Source organism: Gracilinanus agilis, chromosome 3, assembly GCF_016433145.1.
Source record: "Gracilinanus agilis isolate LMUSP501 chromosome 3, AgileGrace, whole genome shotgun sequence".
Lineage (NCBI taxonomy): Eukaryota > Metazoa > Chordata > Mammalia > Didelphimorphia > Didelphidae > Gracilinanus > Gracilinanus agilis.
Window position 1 is genome coordinate 593,441,865 of NC_058132.1, and position 22,172 is coordinate 593,464,036.

The window sequence follows — 22,172 nt, forward strand, 5'->3', positions numbered from 1 at the left end:
CCAATAAATGGAGGAGAGAACGGTTTGTCCCTAACCACCTGGATTCCCGGCTCAAGATTGAGACCCTGGGTTGAATTTCTCTCTCCCTTATGTAGGGTATAGCCCAAGTGACAATTGGTCTCATGCCCTGGCATGGCATCAGGAATCTTCCAAGATTCAAGTGTCCAACTGGCAGCCCTGTCCCCAAACATGGCTTCTTGCAAATCCTGAAAAACTTAACTTTCATTTTGGCTGTATACCTCACAAGTGATTGTTTTGCTTCTGGAGGTTTCCCAAGTTGTCCTTAGGAGACATGATACATATATTGTCCTTTAAAGCTTCCTTATACTCTGTCATGTTTCACATTTTGACTTTATTCCTTTCTCAAGGAGACGTCTTAAGCTCATTATGTATGTCTGGAACAATTTGTTATTTTTCCTTCAAAACCTGCTTTTCTTCCAAATTTTCCTGTTTTCTCTCTAAGGCACAACCATTTCTTCCATTCCATTTCCAAGAATCAAAACCTTAGCATATCCTTGATCCATCACTCTTCTGATTGATCTCACATCTCCAATCAATTGCCAAATCTTGTGTTCTTACCTCCACAGCATTTCTTATCTTTTGCCATCCCCTTTCTGTCTACTGACACAGCTACTCCCTTATTTCAGATGTTCTTGCTCATATTATTGCAGTGGATTCCCAATTGATCTCTATGTCTCAAGTCTCATAACACTCCAGCCCATTTTCTGCCCTCATGCCAAAGTGATTTTCTTTAAACATAGATACAATCATGTCATATCCTTATGTGGTCAACTTCAGTGGCTTCCTATTGCTCTAGGATCATATATAAACTCTTTTTTTCTAAAAGATAAAAACCCTTCACTGCCTTGCTTCAATTATCTTTATAACTTATTTGTATGTTACTCTTCTTCCCACGCTCTTCAGTCTAGGCACATTGATCTGCTTTTCTCTTTCTCACCCACCACACTCCCTTTCTCGTCTCAGGACTTATCTGCCTATCAGCTGTCCTCATTACCTGCAGTGTACTCCCTTCTGTCTTGTAACATCCCTTTTTTCCTTCAAGATGCAGCCCAAATACCATCTTCTACATCAGAGATTTCAAATTGGCAGAGGGCAAATGGGTATCCAATCAGACTAAAATAAAATAGGGAAATGTTTAACAAAATAAATTAAAACACAGAATGACACATTGTTACTGTGTGGTTTCCTAAGTCATTATGGGGTCTGCAGAGCTGTTCTAGATGGGACTTCTCCTCAACCCCAACCCCTCAATTGCTAGTACTTTACCCTTCAAACTACTTTGTATTTAAGTAAAGTATCCCAACGATCTTAAGAGTAGTTATAGTCTCTTATAACTTCAGAAGTATAAACACTTTTAAACTTTTTAAAAAGCACATCATTTTGAAAATTAATGAAATTTAATTTACATTTATTTAGTTTTGTGAATTTTGAGTAATAGTTTTTTGTTGTTGTTGTTTTCACTTTTAGCAAGGCCGGTACCCTTTTTTACATCGTACATATGATAGTTTCTAGATGTTGTTTTCTCAAAGTAATAGATCAGTAGTTTGTCTGGCCCCCTGATTTAGTTCCATTAGTTGTACTTTCTCATGTGGGATCACTTTAAAACTTGTGTGTGTATCAAGACCTTTTGGCTGTTGCTGAAAGTTTTTACAAACTTGGAAAATCTATAAATGGTGGGGTGAAGATAGAATTCAAGGGAGTAGGGGTACTTTAAGTTCTTGATTTGATTAACTAAAAACAGACAAAGGGAGAGTTAATTCTATCTTTACAGTGGTCACATTGAATATTAAAAAGAAAGATCAGTATTTAATATGTTTAAGTAATCTTTCAAAATTTTTGTCAGTTTGCAGCATTATATACTTCTGGAGTTATTGAAGCTTAAAACTGCACCAAGATTTTTGGGACATGCTGTATTTTGTATTTATTTGTATTCTGTATATATTTCTATTTGACATTTTTGTCTTCCCTATTAGAATATAAGTTCTTTGGGTGTAGAGATTATTTCATTCATAATTTGTATCCCAAGTGACTAGTCCAGTTCCTGGCACATAGTGGTTACTAAATAAAAAATTGTTGCTTACTTGTTTCTTTTTAAGGAGTTATAAGCATAAACAGTGTTGACTAGGAGTCAGAAGAACCTGAGTTTGAGTCCCTAGTTGGTCATTAACTAGGTCACAGAGGCTCTTGGTTTCTTTTTGGTCTACAAAATGAGGAAAGCAGCACCTTTTAAAAATATTTTAAGAGTTGTTGTGATGATCAAATGGGAAATAAGAAGGCCTTGGAAAGGAATAAAATGCTGTTCAGGTGTAAGGGTGCAGTTTTACTAGTAGAATGACTTCTTACTAAGTTTTCATAAGGAGGTTAATGGGCCATTTTAGTTGATTTTTTTTAAATTTTTTTTTTAACCCTTGTACTTTGGTGTATTGTCTCATAGGTAGAAGATTGGTAAGGGTGGGCAATGGGGGTCAAGTGACTTGCCCAGGGTCACACAGCTGGGAAGTGGCTGAGGCCGGGTTTGAACCTAGGACCTCCTGTCTCTAGGCCTGACTCTCACTCCACTGAGCTACCCAGCTGCCCCCTTAGTTGATTTTTAAAATAGTTATGGTTTTGACCAGTGACTTTCCTTGAGTTTACTGGAGTGAGTCATAGTGAAAACCACAGACTTTTGAAATAGGTTTTCTGCTAAGTGGTCCACATTATTTATCTGGATGGTGTAGTAAATTGTTTTAAAAAATAAATTCCTATAGATCTTAAAAATTGAAATTCTCATTTGTCTTTATCAGCTGAACAGCTCGGGGCATTTGCAGCTGGAGTAAAACAGATGTTGGAAGATGTACAAGAACGACTGGTCTATCGGACTCACATTTATATTCAGACAGACATTGCGGGCTATAAACCAGCCCCAGGGGACCTGGCTTATCCTGATAAGTTAGTCATGATGGAGGTAAGACTTTTAATTTAGCCTTTGATTCATTTTTAAAGCAGTAGCTTACCATGAGACAGGCTTTTCCTTTTTAGTTGTCATTCACATGTACTGTCATGCAAGATAAATCTGATACTAAGTATCTGAAATGAGATTCTAAAAAATAACACTGGGCTGCTTGAAATACTCTATGCTAAATTGTTTTCCTTCCAACAAGTTTTTATGCATTTATTGCTCAATTCTTCTCTTCATATTAGGGAACATATATGTCATCCCAGAACAGTTCAGTGACCTGTGTGATGTTTGGCTCTATAAATTGTCAGTAGGTAGCATCAGTAGAGAAGCAGCCTTGTGGACCTGCAGGAATCACCACTTTGCTAAAGTCGTTTGGCCACAAAGAACATGGATAGCAGCATAATGCCATTCTCTCCTTGTAGATCACTTGTGTTTATAGAGGCCTGGCTTTTCCCAACCCTCCACTCCCAGGCTCTCATGGCACCCTCTTAACTCAAGAGTTAGCTATAAACTCCTTTTTTGGCCTTTAAGTCCCTTCCTAACTCTAGTTTTCTCATGCTTTACTTCTTCCCACTCACTCTTGTGGACCTGCATCACTGGCCTGCCTGCAGTACTGGAGCAGGGTCTCTGTTTACACTGGCTCTCCCCACCCCCATGTCTGGGCTTTGCCCCCTCCTGTTACCTTTTAGCTTTCTTGGCTTCCTTCAAGACTTAGCCTTCTGCAGGTACCTTCTCTCTCTATGCCTTGTATGTTTGGAGTTATTGATGATGTATCCTCCAATAGATTATGAGCTTGAGGCTTCAGAGTGTTTCCTTTCTTTGTATTCTCAGGTGCAGTACTGAGTACATGGTAAGTGCTTAATAAAGATTGACTGGTTGAGAGTTTGTGGTCTCTAGGATCAAGATTATGACTTGATTCATTGGATCCCTTTGAGGAAGGTTACTACCTACTATCTCAGAAGTTAATCAGGCATGGAAGAGTTGAAATGACTGGCCTTAGAAGGATTAGTAAGTCAGTAAGAAATAATGCTAGAAACCAGTACTTCTAATTCTGAGCCAGTTCTGTAGATTCCTCAGTACAGTATCCACCCAGACATCAATTTTGGTTCATAGGAAGTTGCTTTTTGAAGTGGTTTTATTGAAGTTTTTTGTTTATTAAACTATTTGAAGTATTTTTAAAACTATAAAAAAGGTTTTATTTAATCCCTACTAATGTGTTAGGTCTGCCAGCATTTGTGCAAGATATTTGACTTGTCATGTAATTTCATTATGCCATTTCGTCATACAATTGGAAGAAGAATTCTTTCCTTTTTTACTCTGATTAATGAGGTTAACTCAGGGTAAGAAATTAAAAATTTATTAAAAGTCTGTTGATGGGCTTGTCACTGGAGATCAGCCCGGATTTTAGGGTGTTTCAGCTTTTTATAACAAAATTTTCATCGTGAGATGGACAAATTTTGATTGGTTCCCATCAGCAATAGAAAGCCATTATATAAAGGTATAAATATAGAGAATCTTTTTGGGGGGGGGTGCAATTTGGCAGTTTTATTTAAAACTATAGTTATATATAGACAATATCCAAACAACAAAGACCACAGAAGTAGTATAATGAATTGTTCTGAACAGCATTAAAAACACTTCTCTTGCTTTGTTTAAAACTTTTTTTGGTTAGATTTCTCATCTAAAGTGAATCAAATGATGTCCTGGTTGTGGAAGGTGGAAAAGGGATAAGGGGAGAAGAAAGGAGGGATAGGAGGGAAAGGCAGTGGAGGGATGGCTGAGTCCTTAATAAAATCCTTGCCTCTACCCTCCTCCCCCACCTCTGGAGTCATTGTTTCCAGCTTTAAGTGCTCATCTCCTCCCCACTCCCATACCTATGACTCTTTACTAGCCTTTGCAACTTAGTTCCTCCCCCAGTATGTGACACTGTATAAGTAGGAGTGGGGTTTGACTTGACTTGTCTACTCAACAAATTACCTCCCACCCACACTGATTGATCCACTGAGTTGGGAATACAGTGTGTCAGAATAAAGATATTTTTCAATGATAGAGAGTAACTTGAAGAGAAATGAATCTTTTACCGTCAGTTTCTCATAAACCAGTGGATGCCTTTTTGTGGATTTGTTAAACAATTTAAACAAACTAAATGAAAATTAAGCTTATTTAAACAAAAAATAAACATACTGTTATCAAAAGCAATAGCATTCAAACAATTTTATTTAGAAATTAAGATAATTTTTGATGAATGTAAATTTTACTAAGTGAGCAATTATTTCTTTTTATTATTAAATTTAGTGTGATTTCTGCCAAACTTTTTGAAAGTTTATTACAAAAGCAGACATTAAAAATCCCCCATGAGGTTTTGCTGATTTTATTTTATTTTTTTGAATGAATAAGACTTTATTGTTTTTAATTTAAATTCTAAAATTTTGAATATTTCCCCATAATTTCATGTTTCATGTTCTTTCCCTCTCACCCAAACTCCCCCTGCCCCCCATAGCCAATGCACAATTCCACTGGGTTTTATATCAAGACCTAATTCCATATTATTGATAGTTGGACTAGAGTTATCGTTTAGCATCTACGCCCCCAATAATATCCCCATCAGGTTCTGCTGATTTTAAATTGGTCTGGAGTATGATTCAAAGGTGACTATTTCTTTGGTGTTTTTTCCATTATTTATAGATTATGTGCTACATTTTATGCTATGCACTGGAGATAAAAAATACAAATGAAAGGATTGACAGTTCATGCCCTCAAGGAGCTTAAATTCTAATGAGGGAAGACTAACCATAAAAGGGAATGGAGATATGGGATTAGTGTTTGCTGGAGAAGTCTGAAGAATTAAAAGTAGAGCTGGGAGAGGAATGATTGATGGATGGCTTGGACCCTCCCTAAAAATGGATGTTCCAAGATGAACCTGACAATCAGGGAAGGAGCCTGAACGGACTGAGGGATCTTGGAGTTGAGAAGGCCAAAATAGTGGAGGGAATTTCCGGAGTAGGAAGGCTACAGCTGAGTTGGGTAAAAAGAATTAGAAAAGTCCGAACTGGGCTGGGAGTGGAAAGGATCATTCAGTATTGGTTATTTCACTGTCTTATCTCCAGAATCTTTGTGAAAACCAGCTGTTTCATTCCTTTGTTAATTAGCATTAGTTTGAAAAGAGACTAAGAGATAAATCTGTGGGGGAGGATTTGGATGGTTAGGAAGGAGTGAAGATGAAGGTCTTCTGGTTATGAGAAGTACTACTTATTTCAAGGGAATAGAGGCAGTAATAAGCCAGCTGACTTATTGTGTGTGTAGTTTTTTTGGTTCTACTTCCCTCTACTTCAGTCCATGCAAATCTCATATTTTTCATATATATTATTTCTTATGGCACTAATATTCCACTTCATTCAGGTGCCACAGTTTTTCTTCCATTTTTTCTCCAAATATCATGTACCCACTTTTTTTTTCAGTTCTTTGCTATGAGCGATAATTCTGTTATGAGTATTTTGGTACATATTGTATCATTGTACCTACCTTTACCTTATTAGCTGTGTGGCCTTGAATAAGATTGCTGAGCAATGAGTATAAACAGTATAGTTACTTTTCTTGCATTTTTCCGCATTGTTGTTTAGAATGTGTTAGATCAATTCACAGTTTCACCAACCATTTATTGTTAGTGTGCCTTTTCTCTCCCACCACCTCTCCCATATCAGCTTCTCACCTTTACCAATTTGGTGGTAATTTCAGAATTGTTTTGATTTGCATGTCTCTTGTTATTCATTATTTGGAGCAACCTTTCAGTATCACTAGTTATCAGTGATTTGTAATTCTTTTTAAACCTTCTTGTCTTTTGGTTTTATGTATCCATTTGGGTTGATTTGTCTTAGCTATCAAACTTTAATTAGTGATATTTGATGTAAATATTTTTCCCACCCAACAGTACCAGTGCTATTTATTTTATGTTTTATTATTCCATCAAATTTAAAATTGTCTTTTTTTATGATCACTTGAAATCATTGGATAAAAATCTCCCTTCTCCATAGTGGTGAAACATAGAAATAATTGGAGAAGTAACTTGTTTTTCTGGGTTTTTCAAAGTATTTTATTATGATACTTGCATACAGGGTTGACTCCTTTTTGCCAAAATATATATGCTTAATTTGGTTATTTTTATTTTTTATTTATATTTAATTAATCTCTTATAGATAGCATTTTCAGAATTATATCTAATAATAGTGGGGTAATAGTCATCTTTGCTTTACTACTATTTGTGCTGGGAAAGTTTATAGTGTTGCTTCATTGTAGGTAATTTTAGCTTTTGGTTCTAAATCAGATTTTATTATCCCTTTTTCTCTTAATGATTCTGTGAAAAACAGCCATTTCTAAGAGAGTTAACCTAAGAATAGAGGTGAAGTCATGGGTCAGGCAGTTTTCTCATGTTCCTTTGCAGAAGATCAACAACTTTCTTTCTGTTCTGATTTGCTATCTATACCATTATTGAATGAAAGAGCGTGAATGAGTGAAAAAGCATTTATTAAATACTTAGTATGTGCCAGTCACTCAGCTTCCCTAAGTCATGTTCAATTGTTTGCTGGAATCATAACTAATCTACTAGTTAGGGATGGGTTAATTCTGGAATTTATTCTTTTTATATATTAGAGGAAAAGGTATAATAATCATTTATTGACCTTTATGGTTTTTGGAAAACTGTAAAGCTATATAATATAAGCACATTTATAGCTGCTCTAATTAATTAATTAATTGGTTTGGGGTGTTTTTCCATAGTTACATAATTCATGTTCTTTCCCTCCCTTCTTTCCTCCCCCCTCCCTGAGCTGATGAGCAGTTCCACTGGGTTATACATGTGTCTTTGTTCAAAACCTATTTCCATATTATTAATGATAGTTCAACTTAAAAAAAAATGGTTGCTTTATTTTTGCTTCATATCAGAACTGTTAAAACTTTAAGCTTACACAGTACAATCTTTATGCTTTGCCATCTTTCAAATTCAGATGTTCAGTTTACAAACTTAAAATTGGAATCTGTACTTTTTAGATTTTATAAAACTTCAGCGGATTGAGTCAGTGTATTTGGATTTTGAAAGTAAATGTAATGAATGCCTATAGATTTTTCAGAGAGAATATTGATGACATTTGTTTCGGTTAACTTTTTCTTTTTTCTGTTTCCTATTTTTTCTTAGTCAGGTGGGTTGGGCAAAATAGATTCTCTTATTAAGTACAGTTTATTTATTAGCATACTTTTTTATATAGTGAAAAACTAGACCATCCCATGTACTGAGTCTTGCCAAAAGCACCATTTTAATAATATCTTTTTTCTTTCTACAGCAAATTGCTCAAAGTTTAAAAGATGAACAAAAGAAGCTACCCTCAGAAGCCTCATTTTCAGATGTCCGGTTAGAAGACACGCAGTCTAATATCCTAAATAAATCTGGTATGTCTAGAAACATACTTGTCAAGCCTGGTGTCTTATATGTACCAGAAACAGCAGCTTCTCTGTCAGCAGTAGAGTGAGGAAGATCAGTGGGTGAGAAGCAACATGATGCTGAGGAAGAGCCCTGGTTTTGGACCTCAGTGTCCTTATTACTATTACAGCTTGGATGTATCAGAGAGACATGTTGGGGGAAGAAGGGAAGTGAGCAGTTAGGTATCATCCTTTGACTGTTCTGCAGTGCCCAGCCCCATTAACCACACACTAAGCTGAGTAGCACATCAATACACAGTAAGACTGATGGCTAACTGAGAACATTTATATAGTTACTTGATTTCAGGGCTAGCTTTTTTTTCCTGTGCTTTGTTTTGAAGAGGTGATTCTGGATAGATCAAAACTACATGTAAAAATTGCTTATAATGTGTGATATTCTAAACATTGCCTATTCTAAATTTTTCTAGCCTTTCAGTAGCTTTTTTCAGCTTGAGAATTGGCGAAATTATGTTTCATAATGACTTTAACAAGAGCTATACATTTTGAAATAATTGTTATTAGTCATATGCAGTGTTGTTCAAAACCATCAGATCTCCCAGGAGCCAAAGAAAAGCCTGTGGCTCTGTTATGGATTTTATGAAATGAATAATTCTGTGAGGTTAGCAATAGGAAATCTAACTTCCTCAGTGTTTTCTCACAGGATCCTTAGCTGCCCGCAAGGCTCAGTTCAAGAGGCCTTTCCTCAATGTTGTGTAATTAGAATTTTGTACCCCAGGACTCTGTTTCCCAGAATCCCCTTTTCATCCTCATGTTAGGTCCTTACGTTTTGAAGATAAAGTATTTCCTCTACTTTAAGTGATTATTAATAAATCTTATAAAATATAATACTTGGAGTTATTGAATATTAATTTTAATCTTGCATTTCATACCATTGTCTCCATCATTGTTCAGTACTTTCCCCTTTATTTAAAAAAAAATCATCTATTGCTTATCCATTTATTTGTATCTGTATTGTAGACCTTTTCAGCAGAGCCTGCAAAAAAGCCTTTTGAGCCACAGATGAAGTTTAGATTAAACTGACCCCTTCCTCCAACTTTTAAAAATTGGATTTGCCTCTGTATTATTGCCAACTGCATGCTCCTTAGTGACTTCATTGCAACCAGCTAGTAACTAGCCACTTAGACAAAAGCTGTTACCTGTATATCTAGGAAAGCTGAATTTTGAGGCACTAAAAAAAGTGCTCTTTATTGTACCCCTCCTTGCTCCCATCTACATTTTGGGAACAATGCTGCCTCTTCATGCAGGTTCGAAAATAGGTACTTGCCTATGGCAGATGATATGAAGAGTTACTCCCTAAGACTATTGAATTCATTAGTTATCAGTGTACTTTTGGGGAGAAAAGGTGTTCAGGATGGGGTACAATTTGGGAGCATTGTACTTATCACTTATGTGATTTATATGAACATTTCATTTTAAAATACTAATACTAACATGATTCGTCATTCCTTGATAGAGTTGCTGAATGAAGATCTCTTAAGTGTTTTATGATGTGATTCTTCTATGACGGACACCCAGAATTAAGAAATTTGAGTGACTCTTATATTTGTTCCCTAGGCACAGGAGAACCTCTTAATCCTAGGCCACAGACCACAATTTCACCAGCGGATCTTCATGGAATGTGGTATCCCACTGTTCGAAGAACTCTTGTATGTCTCTCCAAATTATACAGATGCATAGATGTACGTATGTGAACTTTAATCTCTTTATGTTTCATTTTTTCTACCATTTGAAATACCTGAATTTAAATTTATTCTCAGAATTTAGAGCAATATTTTGTTAGGACCATAAGTAACATTCAAGGGTATTAGGATTAAGTGGGTCATTAGAAGTTTTCTTCTCAACTTTTTCATTTAGAAACAAAGAAACCAAGACGAGATCTATCCATTGTTACATAACTAATTAATCGAATTAGGGTCAGAATTTGTGTCTTTTGAGTCCGTGTCCAATATTCTGTCTATCACTTTCATTTCCTTTCAGCCCCATATTTACAGTAAAAGATATGCATGTAAAAGAGAATTACTTTTTTACACTCATGTATCTGATTAAATCATTAGAAGCAATGCTAATAATTTAGATCCAAATGATACTTGCCTCAAATCAACATTTTCAACAGGTAGCTCTTCAAATTCCAAATTGCTCAGTATTCAGAAAAGAGTGGGAGGTTTAGTTGTATATTTTTGCAGGTAACAGATGTAATCTTTTTTAACATCCTGTTTAATGACATGATTACAGTTTTCTTCAAGATTTATTTTACTTAATGCTATAATCTATAAAATAGCAACAATGAAAAAATGTAAATATTTTAATAAAATTTTATCTATTTAAATTTATAATTTCATGTATTGGGATCAACCTCAGTCACCCTTAAAATGAAAAGACTTTGATGATGAACTAGTCATAGAAAGGAAGCTGTTGTGCAAGTTCCATTAGTTAAGAACAATGTATGAGAATAAAAAGTAATTTCCTGACTTCCTATGATCTTCCTTATGCCTTGGAAATGTCTGGGGTCTTAGAGTCCTAGAAACATGGGAAAGGGCAGAATTGTTCCATAAGAGTAAAATGGAAAAATACATTGTGGTTATATTTTTTTTCACCTATATAACTTGAATTGCCTATTATTGGTAGTTTTGGAACTGTCAGAAATGTCTTTTTCCCAGCATCTTTTACTGGAATTAGATCTTGTCTACTTTGTTAGAAATGTCTTGGCTTCTTGCTGAGGATCCTTTCCACTGAGAAGCTTGGCTATGATATAGAAAAGCAAGAAAAGGAATATTAGGTGTGATTAATGATGAAATTGAATAGCAGGTATTTTGCACTGCAGTCCATGTAGCTGCATTTAAGTATTTGTGGAAATAAAAGTTCCTCCAGAGGGTAGCCAAGTGGTAGAAATCTTTTTTTTTAAACCCTTACCTTCCGTCTTGGAGTCAATACTGTGTGTTGGCTCCAAGGCAGAAGAGTGGTAAGGGCTAGGCAATGGGGGTTAAGTGACTTGCCCAGGGTCACACAGCCGGGAAGTGTCTGAGGCCAGATTTGAACCTAGGACCTCCAGTCTCTAGGTCTGGCTCTCAATCCACGGAACTACCCAGCTGCCTCAAAGAAATCTTTGAGGGATGTATAGAAAATTTTGCTTTTAGGAGTGGATCAAGAACTTGTACCTCTGTAGCTGAGTAACTACAGAGTGCATTAGTTTCCTTCTCCCCATAATCCCTTCTTTCTAACTGAGTGCCTAAAAAAGGCAGCCAATGAGGAAAAATGCTTTCTTTTGAACTTTTGAATTATTTGCTACTTAAATAATTACTTAAGTCTTTTCCTTAAGTTAAATTTGATTTGAGTATTGAGTCAGTTTCAAGGACTTTATTCCAAGATAAATGTGTATGCTCTTTGTTAATTGGAAGAAAACAGAACACTGTGCTGTCACAGTTGGAAGCAACTTAGATTAGATAACTAATAAAAATTAATCAGGGGGCAGCTGGGTAGCTCAGTGGAGTGAGAGTCAGGCCTAGAGACAGGAGGTCCTAGGTTCAAACCCGGCCTCAGCCACTTCCCAGCTGTGTGACCCTGGGCAAGTCACTTGACCCCCATTGCCCACCCTTACCAATCTTCCACCTATGAGAAAATACACCGAAGTACAAGGGTTTAAAAAAAAATTAATCAGCTATTAATAGAAAATTAAAAAGGGAAACCCAGAAATGGAAAATGGGTTGCCCCAAATTTCATAGCTCTTAGAGACTAGCCAGCACAGAGCCTAAGATTTTTTAGTCATTATACTTGTATGTCTGATCCTTGTCATTCATTTAAAAAATCAAGTGCTATAGGAAAGATGTTTTTGTTTTTGTTTTTTACTTTATAAATACCATCTTATACTTCATTGTTTTATGTTGGATCAATACTTACAGACTTTTATTTTACTCCACCAGAGGGCAGTGTTCCAAGGATTATCCCAGGAAGCATTGTCAGCTTGCATTCAGTCGTTACTGGGAGCTTCAGATTCAATCACCAAAAATAAGGTTTGACAAAAAGTGTTAGATGGAAATTTGTGGTTCTTAATGGTATTGTGGATATACATTCACATGCAGGGACAGAAGCTACAAGACATCTGACTGCAGAACTTAGTTCCTTGTTGGACTCTGCTGCCTGTATGCCCTGTGAGAAGAATGGACTTTTCATTGTAATACTGCCATAAAGACAGTGTGATAAAATGTATGTAACTTTGGTATTAAAGAGCAGGATTAAAAGAACCTGCACAACACTTATGAAAAATTATTGGAATTTTCTTGGCTAATGCAGTGGAGTGAATTCACATGCTATTTTAAAAAAATTCTGATATAATTGGGTATTGATAATAGTATATTTTAGCTATCACTGCCCTGTTTTTTTTTTGCAAGGATTTTTGTCTTTTTCAAAATGTAATTAGTTTGAGCACTAATCACTAGCCCACTTTCTTTGAATGTTATAAATCCCATACTATTGAAACTTTGTTTATATTCCTAGCTATTAGGGAAATTAGATTGAATGGTTCTTTATTACTTTGTTCCATGTCTGTAGCTTTCATGGGGCAGCAGCTATTTTAGAAAACAGAATGGAGAATTTAATTTAAACTTTTTTTAGGGTTTATTCTGGGTTTTCTAATAGGGTTAGTTAAGGATTGTTCTCATGGGCAGCTAGGTGGCACGATGGATAGAGCTCTAGGACTGGAGGCAGGAGGATCCTTGTTCCAATCTGACCTCAGACACTTCCTAGCTGTGTGACCCTCGGAAAGTCACTTAACCCCATTTGCCTAGTTCTTACCTTTCTGGCTTAAGAATTTTTACTGAGGTAGAAAGTAAGGTTTAAAAAAAAAAAGGATCATTCTCCACACAGTATTGGAGTTGTCCTTCTTACCAAGGTTTCAGTTTTTCTACTACCATTTCTTTTTGTCTTCCCTACCCTTGCCCCCTTTTTTTCCTTGGACATTTCCAGAAAGGAAGAGATATGTGACTACCACTGTATCCATCCCTGTAGATGGCAATTATTTTAAGTGTGGAGATAGCTATAGAATTCTTTTCCTTCTGTGGTTGTGGCTCCTTTCACAATCCTTTTTCATGCCTCATGAGCATCTCATTCTACCTTAATTCCAGGCGTGACATTTTCAAGGTTTCATGTCAGCAAAAAGTGGTATTGCCCCTCTCCCAAAACATTAGACATTTTGGACCAAGCTCTGTCATCTTCCATGCATATTCTTTTCCTACTTTTATATCTTAGGGAGCCAGGCATTGAGATTTTGAAAGGTGTCTGAGAGAGGATAGGTTTTTAGACACACAGTTAAGATTTAATCAATTTATATTTACATTGGAACCCTTGATATTATATTTTCTATCCATATTAGTGGGTTACAATGATACTGGTCTTCCATTTTATCTCTATTGCTAGAGAAAAAGGACCCTGAATTTTCTGTTTTCCATGTTTTAAGCTCATGTTTATCTTTAGACACTCATTACCATATAGCACTATAAGGGGCTTAAGTGGATGAGCAGACAATCAGTTTGATAAGCATTTACTTTTTTATTGTCATGGCTGAAATATGTCATGTGCTTTTTGGTATTTCAGGCTTTCAAAAGATGTCTTATAAAAGCAGTTTATGATAGTTTTAAACTTTTTTCTTTTTTGAAAGAAAGAAATTCTTGCCCTTGTATATAATTTTTTGCTCCTGAAGTAAATCTCAAAGTCTGTTTAAGAAAGCAATTATGCCACTATACATCGGACCACATCAGCTTTATAAAATATACTTTTATTTTTTATTATTATTTTTTTAAACCCTTACCTTCCGTCTTGGAATCGATACTGTGTATTGGCTCCAAGGCAGAAGAGTGGTTAGGGTAGGCAATGGGGGTCAAGTGACTTGCCCAGGGTCATACAGCTGGGAAGTGTCTGAGGCCAGATTTGAACCTAGGACCTCTCGTCTCTAGGCCTGGCTCTCAATCCACTGAGCTACTCAGCTGCCCTTGTAAAATATACTTTTAAATTTCATTAGTTTCATCTTAAGGATTACTTTCAAAAATTAAAAAATTACTTTTCCCAGTGCTTACTATAGTATCTTGCATGTAGTAAACTTAATGAATGAATGCTTGTTGTGGGATTGAGTTCTTTTTTACCTGATAGTGCATAAAAGAAAACACACAGAATCCTACTTTGTTTTGTATTGAAAGTGTGTGTGGAATGGGGGAATAGAGGTGGGTAAGTTTTTTTTGATGATTCTAAGTGCTGAAAGTTTAGACTAATTGCTTATAAAGGGCGGATAATAAATTTTTTCTGTTTTATTGTTTCACAAGAGATAACCTCTCAAATTTCATATTCCAATTTGATTAGCACCAATAGTACATAGACTTTCATTACACAAAAAGCAGACAGCAATTATGTTTTGCTGCAGAATCTGGTATGTGTTTTGAAAGAAAAAATTGAATTACTAAACTCCATAAATAGATGAAGGAAAGAATGCAAAGAACTTCAAGGAAGATTTTAGTTATGTGGAAAAGTTCAAAGCTATGGATAGAAAATCCAAAGTGTTGAACACACACAGTCTTTAGTGTTAGAGTTTTTCTCTTTCTGTTTACAGAGCCGTACCTGTGTGGAAATAGACAACAATTCAAACAAAATAAAGAAAAACACATTGCAGAGGTCTGATTTGAGAGAAATTGACAAGATATCCCATCTCCCTGTTTACCTCCTCTGTTTTCAGATTCATGCTTTGTGGGGGGAATATAAATATAAACATGTATATATTCACCTGTGTATATATGTATGCATGCTAAGTTTACTCAGCTGCGTTTAAAGTATGACTAAAATAAAGCTGATGGCTCTCTTCAAATTTATTTTTTCATACTTTTTCTGGTCAGGAAAGTAATTGCCTTCTTTTTACCAGATTTCTTTTCCTGCTCTATGCGTTTAAAAAGTCTTAAATGTGGATTTCAATAAAGAGCTTAAGGGCAAGATTTTCCCATATAATTTTCAATAGGGGAGTCAGAGAGGTACTACAAAACTATGTTTTAGACTAAAGACTCCATATCTAGGTAGAATAATATTTATTGAAATATATTACCTTCATTATAGTCATCTATGTATTATCTCTGCTTTTGTGTTTCTACTTAACCTGATATAATAATACTTATGTTACTATGCATTTTCCTACTTTCAATTTAGACCCAGGTTGATGGACAGCTTTTCTTAATTAAGCATCTTTTGATTCTTCGTGAACAAATTGCTCCATTCCACACTGAATTCACCATTAAGGAAATTTCCCTGGACCTTAAGAAAACTAGAGGTACTTCATTGTCCTGGCTGCATAATTGGGCAGATTTAACTTGTCCAGATATGTCAGCTTAGGCTGTAGGTTTATTTTATGTTCATCTGCAATGTTTTTGCATGCTTGCTGAACATTTTACTTGCTTGTTCTTATTGGGTTGCAGATATTCTAATTGCTTATCATATGCTATAAAATCTTAGAAGGGAACCACATTAGAACATGTCTGTTTATTCAATGTCAGCACATCCTATTGAAAAATGAGGGGGATGGGCAGGACATGACACTTTCATTTTGTTTTTCTATATAATACCAGAGATTATTTAACTGATTTTCATTTCATAGAATTGATTAGTGCTTTGATTGAGTTAATCAACTAATCACTTTGATGGAAATTTAGGAAATTGATGTGGGCCAATGGAGGGAACAGTGGGAAAAGACCCAAGAGATCTAGGTCCTTGTCCTTATTCTGGTTCTGTGAGCTTAGGCAGGCCCCTCTGAACATTTCTGAGCCTGTTTTCCTCTTCTCTAAAATAGGGATGATGATGATGATGATGATAGTTCTGCCTAATTTAATATTGATGTAAGGGTCTTATAAGATTATGAATCTGAAAGTGTTTTGACAAGTATATTCCACTATGTAGAGATAGACTTTTATTCAGTAGTTAGCATGAGTGATGCCATGCTGATTCATTTGGTTAATCCAGTAGTTTTTGTTGAACAGTACAATCCTCAACTATCCACTGTACCACCTAGCTGACCCTCAACATGGGTATAATAGTTAATTTAAGGAAGGAAGAAGACTAGTCCTTCTTCTGAGATGAGGAAGAAGAAGCACTAAGTAAAGATATAGAATTTTAAGGTATGGAGTGATGAGCATTAAAGAAGCTTAGTTGGAAAAAACCTGAGAACTCATAATTCAATTTTATGTGTCTAAGAATATCTTCTATAGCATCCTTGAAAAGGGTCATCCAGCTTCTGTTTAAAAAGCGGCAGTATTTGGGGACTTGAAGTCTTAAGAAACATTGTATAACATTTTGTTATATTTCTCTATTTCTCTTCTCAGAGAATTGGTTATTCATTCATAAGTTCAATAACTCATTCATTTGACTCCCATACATTGTTCTAGGCCTTAGGGCAGATGCACAAAGATAATTTTGATAAGATTCCTTCCCTCGGCTGAAATCTAGCCAAGAGCTACAGCTCATACATGAGTATGCAATACTGGTACAACACATATACAATAATTACATAGAATATGATGGGCCTGTGAAAGAGAGCTATGAGAGGTCAAAGAAAAGGGATTGCTTATAACTCAAAGATTTGAGAAAGCAATTCAGGATGAGAAGGCAAGGGAGGTAGGTGTTGAAGGATGGGATAAAATGTCAAAAAGTAAAAATTGAAAATGTGAGCAGAAGTATGAGGAATTGGTTATGAATGAAGGCATGCAAGTGGGGTTTTATGAAAAATGTGTAGAATTACTGTTTTGGTTAGAGTATAGGATATGTAGAGTATCAAAACTCAAGTAGAAATGGATCCTTACAGACTTCACATTGACTTAGAAAACCACAAATTAACATTATCAGTGTTTCATTATATTTTTATTTATTTTGTTAAACATTTCCAGATTATATTTGTAATGAAGTAATTTAGGGAATAGAATAGAAATTTATGATGAGTAAGAAGTACTTCATTACATATTCTAATCTGGTACAAAGCTTCCCAAGTTTGACATTTTTGATGGAATGGACAGAAGTCTATAAGTTCTGTGTGTCTCTATTGGAGCATAAAAACTCCTTGAGAACAAAGAATATTTTGTTTTTCTTTTTATATTCATAGTTCATAGCATAGTGTCTTACACCCATTAGAAATCTAAATAAATATTGAAGCAGTTAACATTGGCTGCTTTCATTTTAGTTAGGAGGTAGGACTGATGAGAAAAGAGGGAGGTTGGGGTTAAGGAGTTAAATCCTGATATGGGTTTCCTACTTATATTTGTGGCATATGATTTGATCTGTTGTATAGCTAAATCTTTGTTATTACAAATTGCTATTTACTAAGGGTCGTATTATGCTCCCTTGTGTTCCAAAATGGCTTGCTTTCTAATACAATGGGTGCCCTTTGGTTCAAGTATCCTAAGTGTATATGGGGAAACATGCTCACATTCATATCCTTTGGACTCAATATGTTTGGAAAGGAACTCTCCCTAAACACATCCTTTCTCTTAAGTTTGCCTACTTCTCTTAAGCATATTGTCCTTCCGTTCACCTAAGTTTGTAGCTTTGGAGGTGTCCTTGCCTTTGCCTTCTGTCTCACCTTCAATATCTAAGTACTTGGCAAGTTTTGTTTATTCTCCAACCTTAAAATCTCTCCATCTCTGTCTGTCTCTTACTCGTGTTTATCTCTCAGTGTGACTGCTCACATGAACACTCACCACCGTAAGAGAGGCCTTCATTTATGCTTGAATTATGCTTGAATAGACCATTGCAATAGCCTCTTACTCAAACTTTTTTGTTTCCACTCTTTCTTCAGTTCATTCTCTAGACTGCTGCCAAAATAATCTTCCTAAAATACAGATCTAACCATGTCTTAACCATACCCAGGTCTGTCTGTGCCAGAAGAAACTTCACTGGCACCTCTTGCCCAGAAGATATTACACAAACTCATTAGCTTATCATTTGAAGCCCTTCTTAATCTTACTTCAGTCAGCCTTTCTGTCGATTGTACATTATATCCCTTCATTCTCCTGGTGTTTTTTAAAGTCATCACTATTTCCTACCTATGTGCTTTTGCACAGGGTTTCTCCTTTTCCTGATGTGCATTCCCTCTTCCCCTCTGTCTTTTGGAATCAGAATTCTTTCTTTAGACCTTAGGACACTGATGGCGAACCCAAAGCACGAGTGCCAAAGTTGGCATGGGTAAGGGTGAGGCAGGGCACTGCACTTGGTCTCTGGGGAAGCAGAATAGGGGGCGGGACATGTGCTTTCTAAAAGGTTTGTCATCACTGCCCTAGGTTGTTGGTGCTCACTCCTTCTCCCTTCTCAAGTATCTCTTTGTATTGTATCATCTCAGTAGAAAGAAACTTTTTTGGGGGAGGGACTGCTTTTTATTTTGACTTTGGATTCCCAGCATCCAGAATAGTGCCTTAAATAAATACTTAATAGTCTGTTGTATTGGATTCTCTTTACCTACTATATATAGATTTCTATCAGATAGCCAGATTGCACTCTATAGCCTAACCACTGATCATTTTAGATGATAAAATGATTTCTTTTCAGTATTAGGTATTTTTGCAGTGCTGTTATTGTAAAGGTTTTTAACTAGATGGGATTGTAAAGCACAAGATTAACGTTTATATTATTCTGATTAATCTTTCATTCTTTCTAGCCTGTAAATTATTGCTATTTTATTCTGGTTCTTTGCATGATACATTATTAACTGTAATTAACACTGAGGAATAACAAACATTAATAGGCCTAAATTTGTCAGAATTTGACGGAGCATATTTTTCACAAAATCTATCCATTCAAAGCATAAGTTGGTAGGACTTCATTTACTGTGGAAAGAATTCTTTCAGGAAATTATTAAATATAAAAAGGATTGTTGTGAGTGCTTTTTCAGAGAGAGAGTTAGAGAGAGAGATTAATTGATTCTCTCCTGAATTTTTTATTAAGGGAAGGGTCAAAGGCACAGTGCTATACTATTGTGTGCCTGAAAAAAACGTAGCTGGAAGTATGTGAAATTTTGCTTCTTTTTTTTTTTTTTTTTTTCAGTAGGTAAAGCTAAGTTGAGAAATAGTCTTTTCTTTCTGGCTCCTTTTATGCTGCTGTCTTACCTTTTAAGCTTCTGACTTCTCATAACTAACTCTCACAGCTTATTGCATTTGAACATCAATGAGACCTTAGCATTTTGAGTAAATTCTAGTTAGCCTGGAGGTTAAGGGTTAAATATATCCTTATGGTGTTTTCCCCTGGCTGACATATAATTTTATTCTCTCCAATTTCAAATGAATAAATTTTTGTGCCAGCCAGAGTCTATAGCTGTGAAGTTGGGTAAGTAGTTTTTTCTTTATCATTATACAAAAACCAATTCTTGCTTTACAGATTAATTCTTTTAAAGGTTATAGTATGGCAGCTATGTAGTTTGTGCTATTAATGAAATTTTTAATGAGATACTCAGCATTTATCCCATTTTCTTTACTTGGAAATTATGAAATTGCAATTGGTAGTCATTTTAAAATTCTGACTAAAAAAATACACAAAGGCAATCATTATTCATGTCCATGTTTCCCTTATTCTTCAAGAAGAGTTAATTGAAGTTGGCTTTTTAAAAAAACTTTGTGGTTGATATTAAGGAGTAAGTAGTATTTGTTGTCCATCAAAATAGCAAAACAGATCTTTGTTTAGGAACTGTGTTAGCTAAAACTTAAATGTTTATAGCATGGGTAATTTTGTTTCACAGATGCAGCATTTAAAATCCTGAACCCTATGACCGTTCCAAGATTTTTTAGACTGAATAGCAACAATGCCTTAATAGAGTTCTTGTTGGAGGTGAGGAGTCTGTTTACTTTGAGGGGGGAGGGGAACTACATTCATTTAAATGTGTGTGATTTCTAGGCACATAAAAATAGAAGGAAATTGTTGTCTTCTTTTTAAGGGTACTCCTGAGATAAGAGAACACTATCTTGACTCTAAAAAAGATGTAGACCGACATCTGAAGTCAGCTTGTGAGCAGTTTATTCAGCAGCAGACCAAGCTGTTTATAGAGCAGCTGGAGGAATTCATGTCAAAGGTATAAATATTGCTGCATTTTTGTCATTGAAAAATAATCCTCAGTCTCCCCCATATCCCCTTTTATTTAATCATCCTTTTGTGACACCTTTTAGCAGTCAAATATCATGCCTATCTTGTAGATCTCTCAGCATACTATTATCAGAACGTTTAGTCTTGAAGAGTTTTGGATATTTTAGGATTTTAAAGGAAAGTACAAATATTAATTAGCTGTGCTAATCATATTCAGTTTAATAATTATGTATGCAATAATTATCCATATTGTAGTTTTGGACTCATTTTTGGACTCTCATTGTTGACTATTTTTCATGAAGATTGATTGAGGGAATTGGGAGTATTTAGCCTGGAGAAGAGAAGACTTAGGGGAGACAGGATAGCTGTCCTGAAGTATTTGAAGGGCTGCTATGGGGAAAAAGGATTAGCTTTGTTCTGCTCAGCTTCAGAGGACCAAAGTAAGAGCTCTAGGTGGTAGTTGCAGAGAGACATATTTAAAGTCCATGTAAAGAAAAACCTAATAGTTAAAGTTGCCCCAAAGTGGAATGGGTTGCCTCAGGAAGGAAGTAGTACATTTCCTGTCACTGGAAGTTGGACAGTCACTTGTCAGGGATGTTGTAGAACCAATTCCTATGTAATTTGACTTTTTTTTTGTTTTTACTACTGCATAATTCTACAGTAAAGTGATTTGGAGCAAGATATCAGCTTTTCCTTTAAGAATAGAGCTTCTTATAATCTTTAATGAGGTAGTTTGTAAATTCTCTTATACATTGCAGGCTCACAAAAGTGGATAGGAAAGGACTTTGGAAGACATTTAATCTAACCCATATCTAACCCATACCTGACTAGGAATTCTCTGCACAACATTCTTGAAGCAACAATCCAGCTTAGCCCTTCTCATCCTGTTTTGGGGCATTGCTAGACATTGTCATTATTCTTTTTCATTTGGCTTTGAATAATTGAGAGTTGAAGGCTTTATACTAAAATTCAAATATCTATATACCAGTGATGGCAAATCTTTTAGAGGCAGTGCCAGTCACACCCTTCCCCTCCATCCCCCCCACCCCCCCACACACACAGGAGGGAGAAAGCACTCCCATTGGGCTGCTGGGCAGAGGGGCGGGTGATTTGAAAAAATGTCATCAGGTGCCTGTGGAGAGGGGGAGGGAGCAGCTGTGCCCGAGTCCCTCTGCCTTTCTAGTAATGAATTCTGGGGTGGTGGAGAGGGTTGCTGAGTGCCCATAGAGAGTGCTCTGCATGCCATAGGTTTGCCATCACTGCTACATACTAATAACTCCACCAATACATTAAGCATATGTGTTTAAAATTAACATATTGTCGGTCAGTACACTGCTAGATCATAGCTGGTTTGATACATTTTATACTCAGGTAGTTTTTTAAACTCTCATTTGGAGCTTTTGTGTTAACCTCTTTTCAGTAGACATTTATTAAATAATTATTACATACAGAGTAGGTTGTCTTGAGGATCCAATGAAAGAATGTATCAGAAGTGCTATATAAACCTTATAGCACCATAGGAATGTAGTATATTATACATAGAATCATACTAGGTAATATGGGTGTAATAGATGAAGTGAGACAGGGTCCTGCTGCCAAAGAATTTTTTAGTCTGATTGGAAAGCCAAGATATTAACACATGAAG

General features: G+C 35.8%; 1 protein-coding gene across 1 annotated transcript in view; it reads left to right on the forward strand.

Annotated features, from left to right (window-relative positions):
• COG3 (component of oligomeric golgi complex 3) overlaps window positions 1-22,172 on the forward strand; it is a 68,843-nt gene that overhangs the window by 26,358 nt on the left and 20,313 nt on the right. The window contains exons 15-21 of the mRNA XM_044669391.1: window positions 2,805-2,965; window positions 8,293-8,398; window positions 10,004-10,128; window positions 12,367-12,456; window positions 15,626-15,746; window positions 20,187-20,275; window positions 20,382-20,516. Coding sequence (XP_044525326.1) covers window positions 2,805-2,965; window positions 8,293-8,398; window positions 10,004-10,128; window positions 12,367-12,456; window positions 15,626-15,746; window positions 20,187-20,275; window positions 20,382-20,516 — 827 coding nt within the window. The remainder of the gene's footprint in view (window positions 1-2,804; window positions 2,966-8,292; window positions 8,399-10,003; window positions 10,129-12,366; window positions 12,457-15,625; window positions 15,747-20,186; window positions 20,276-20,381; window positions 20,517-22,172) is intronic.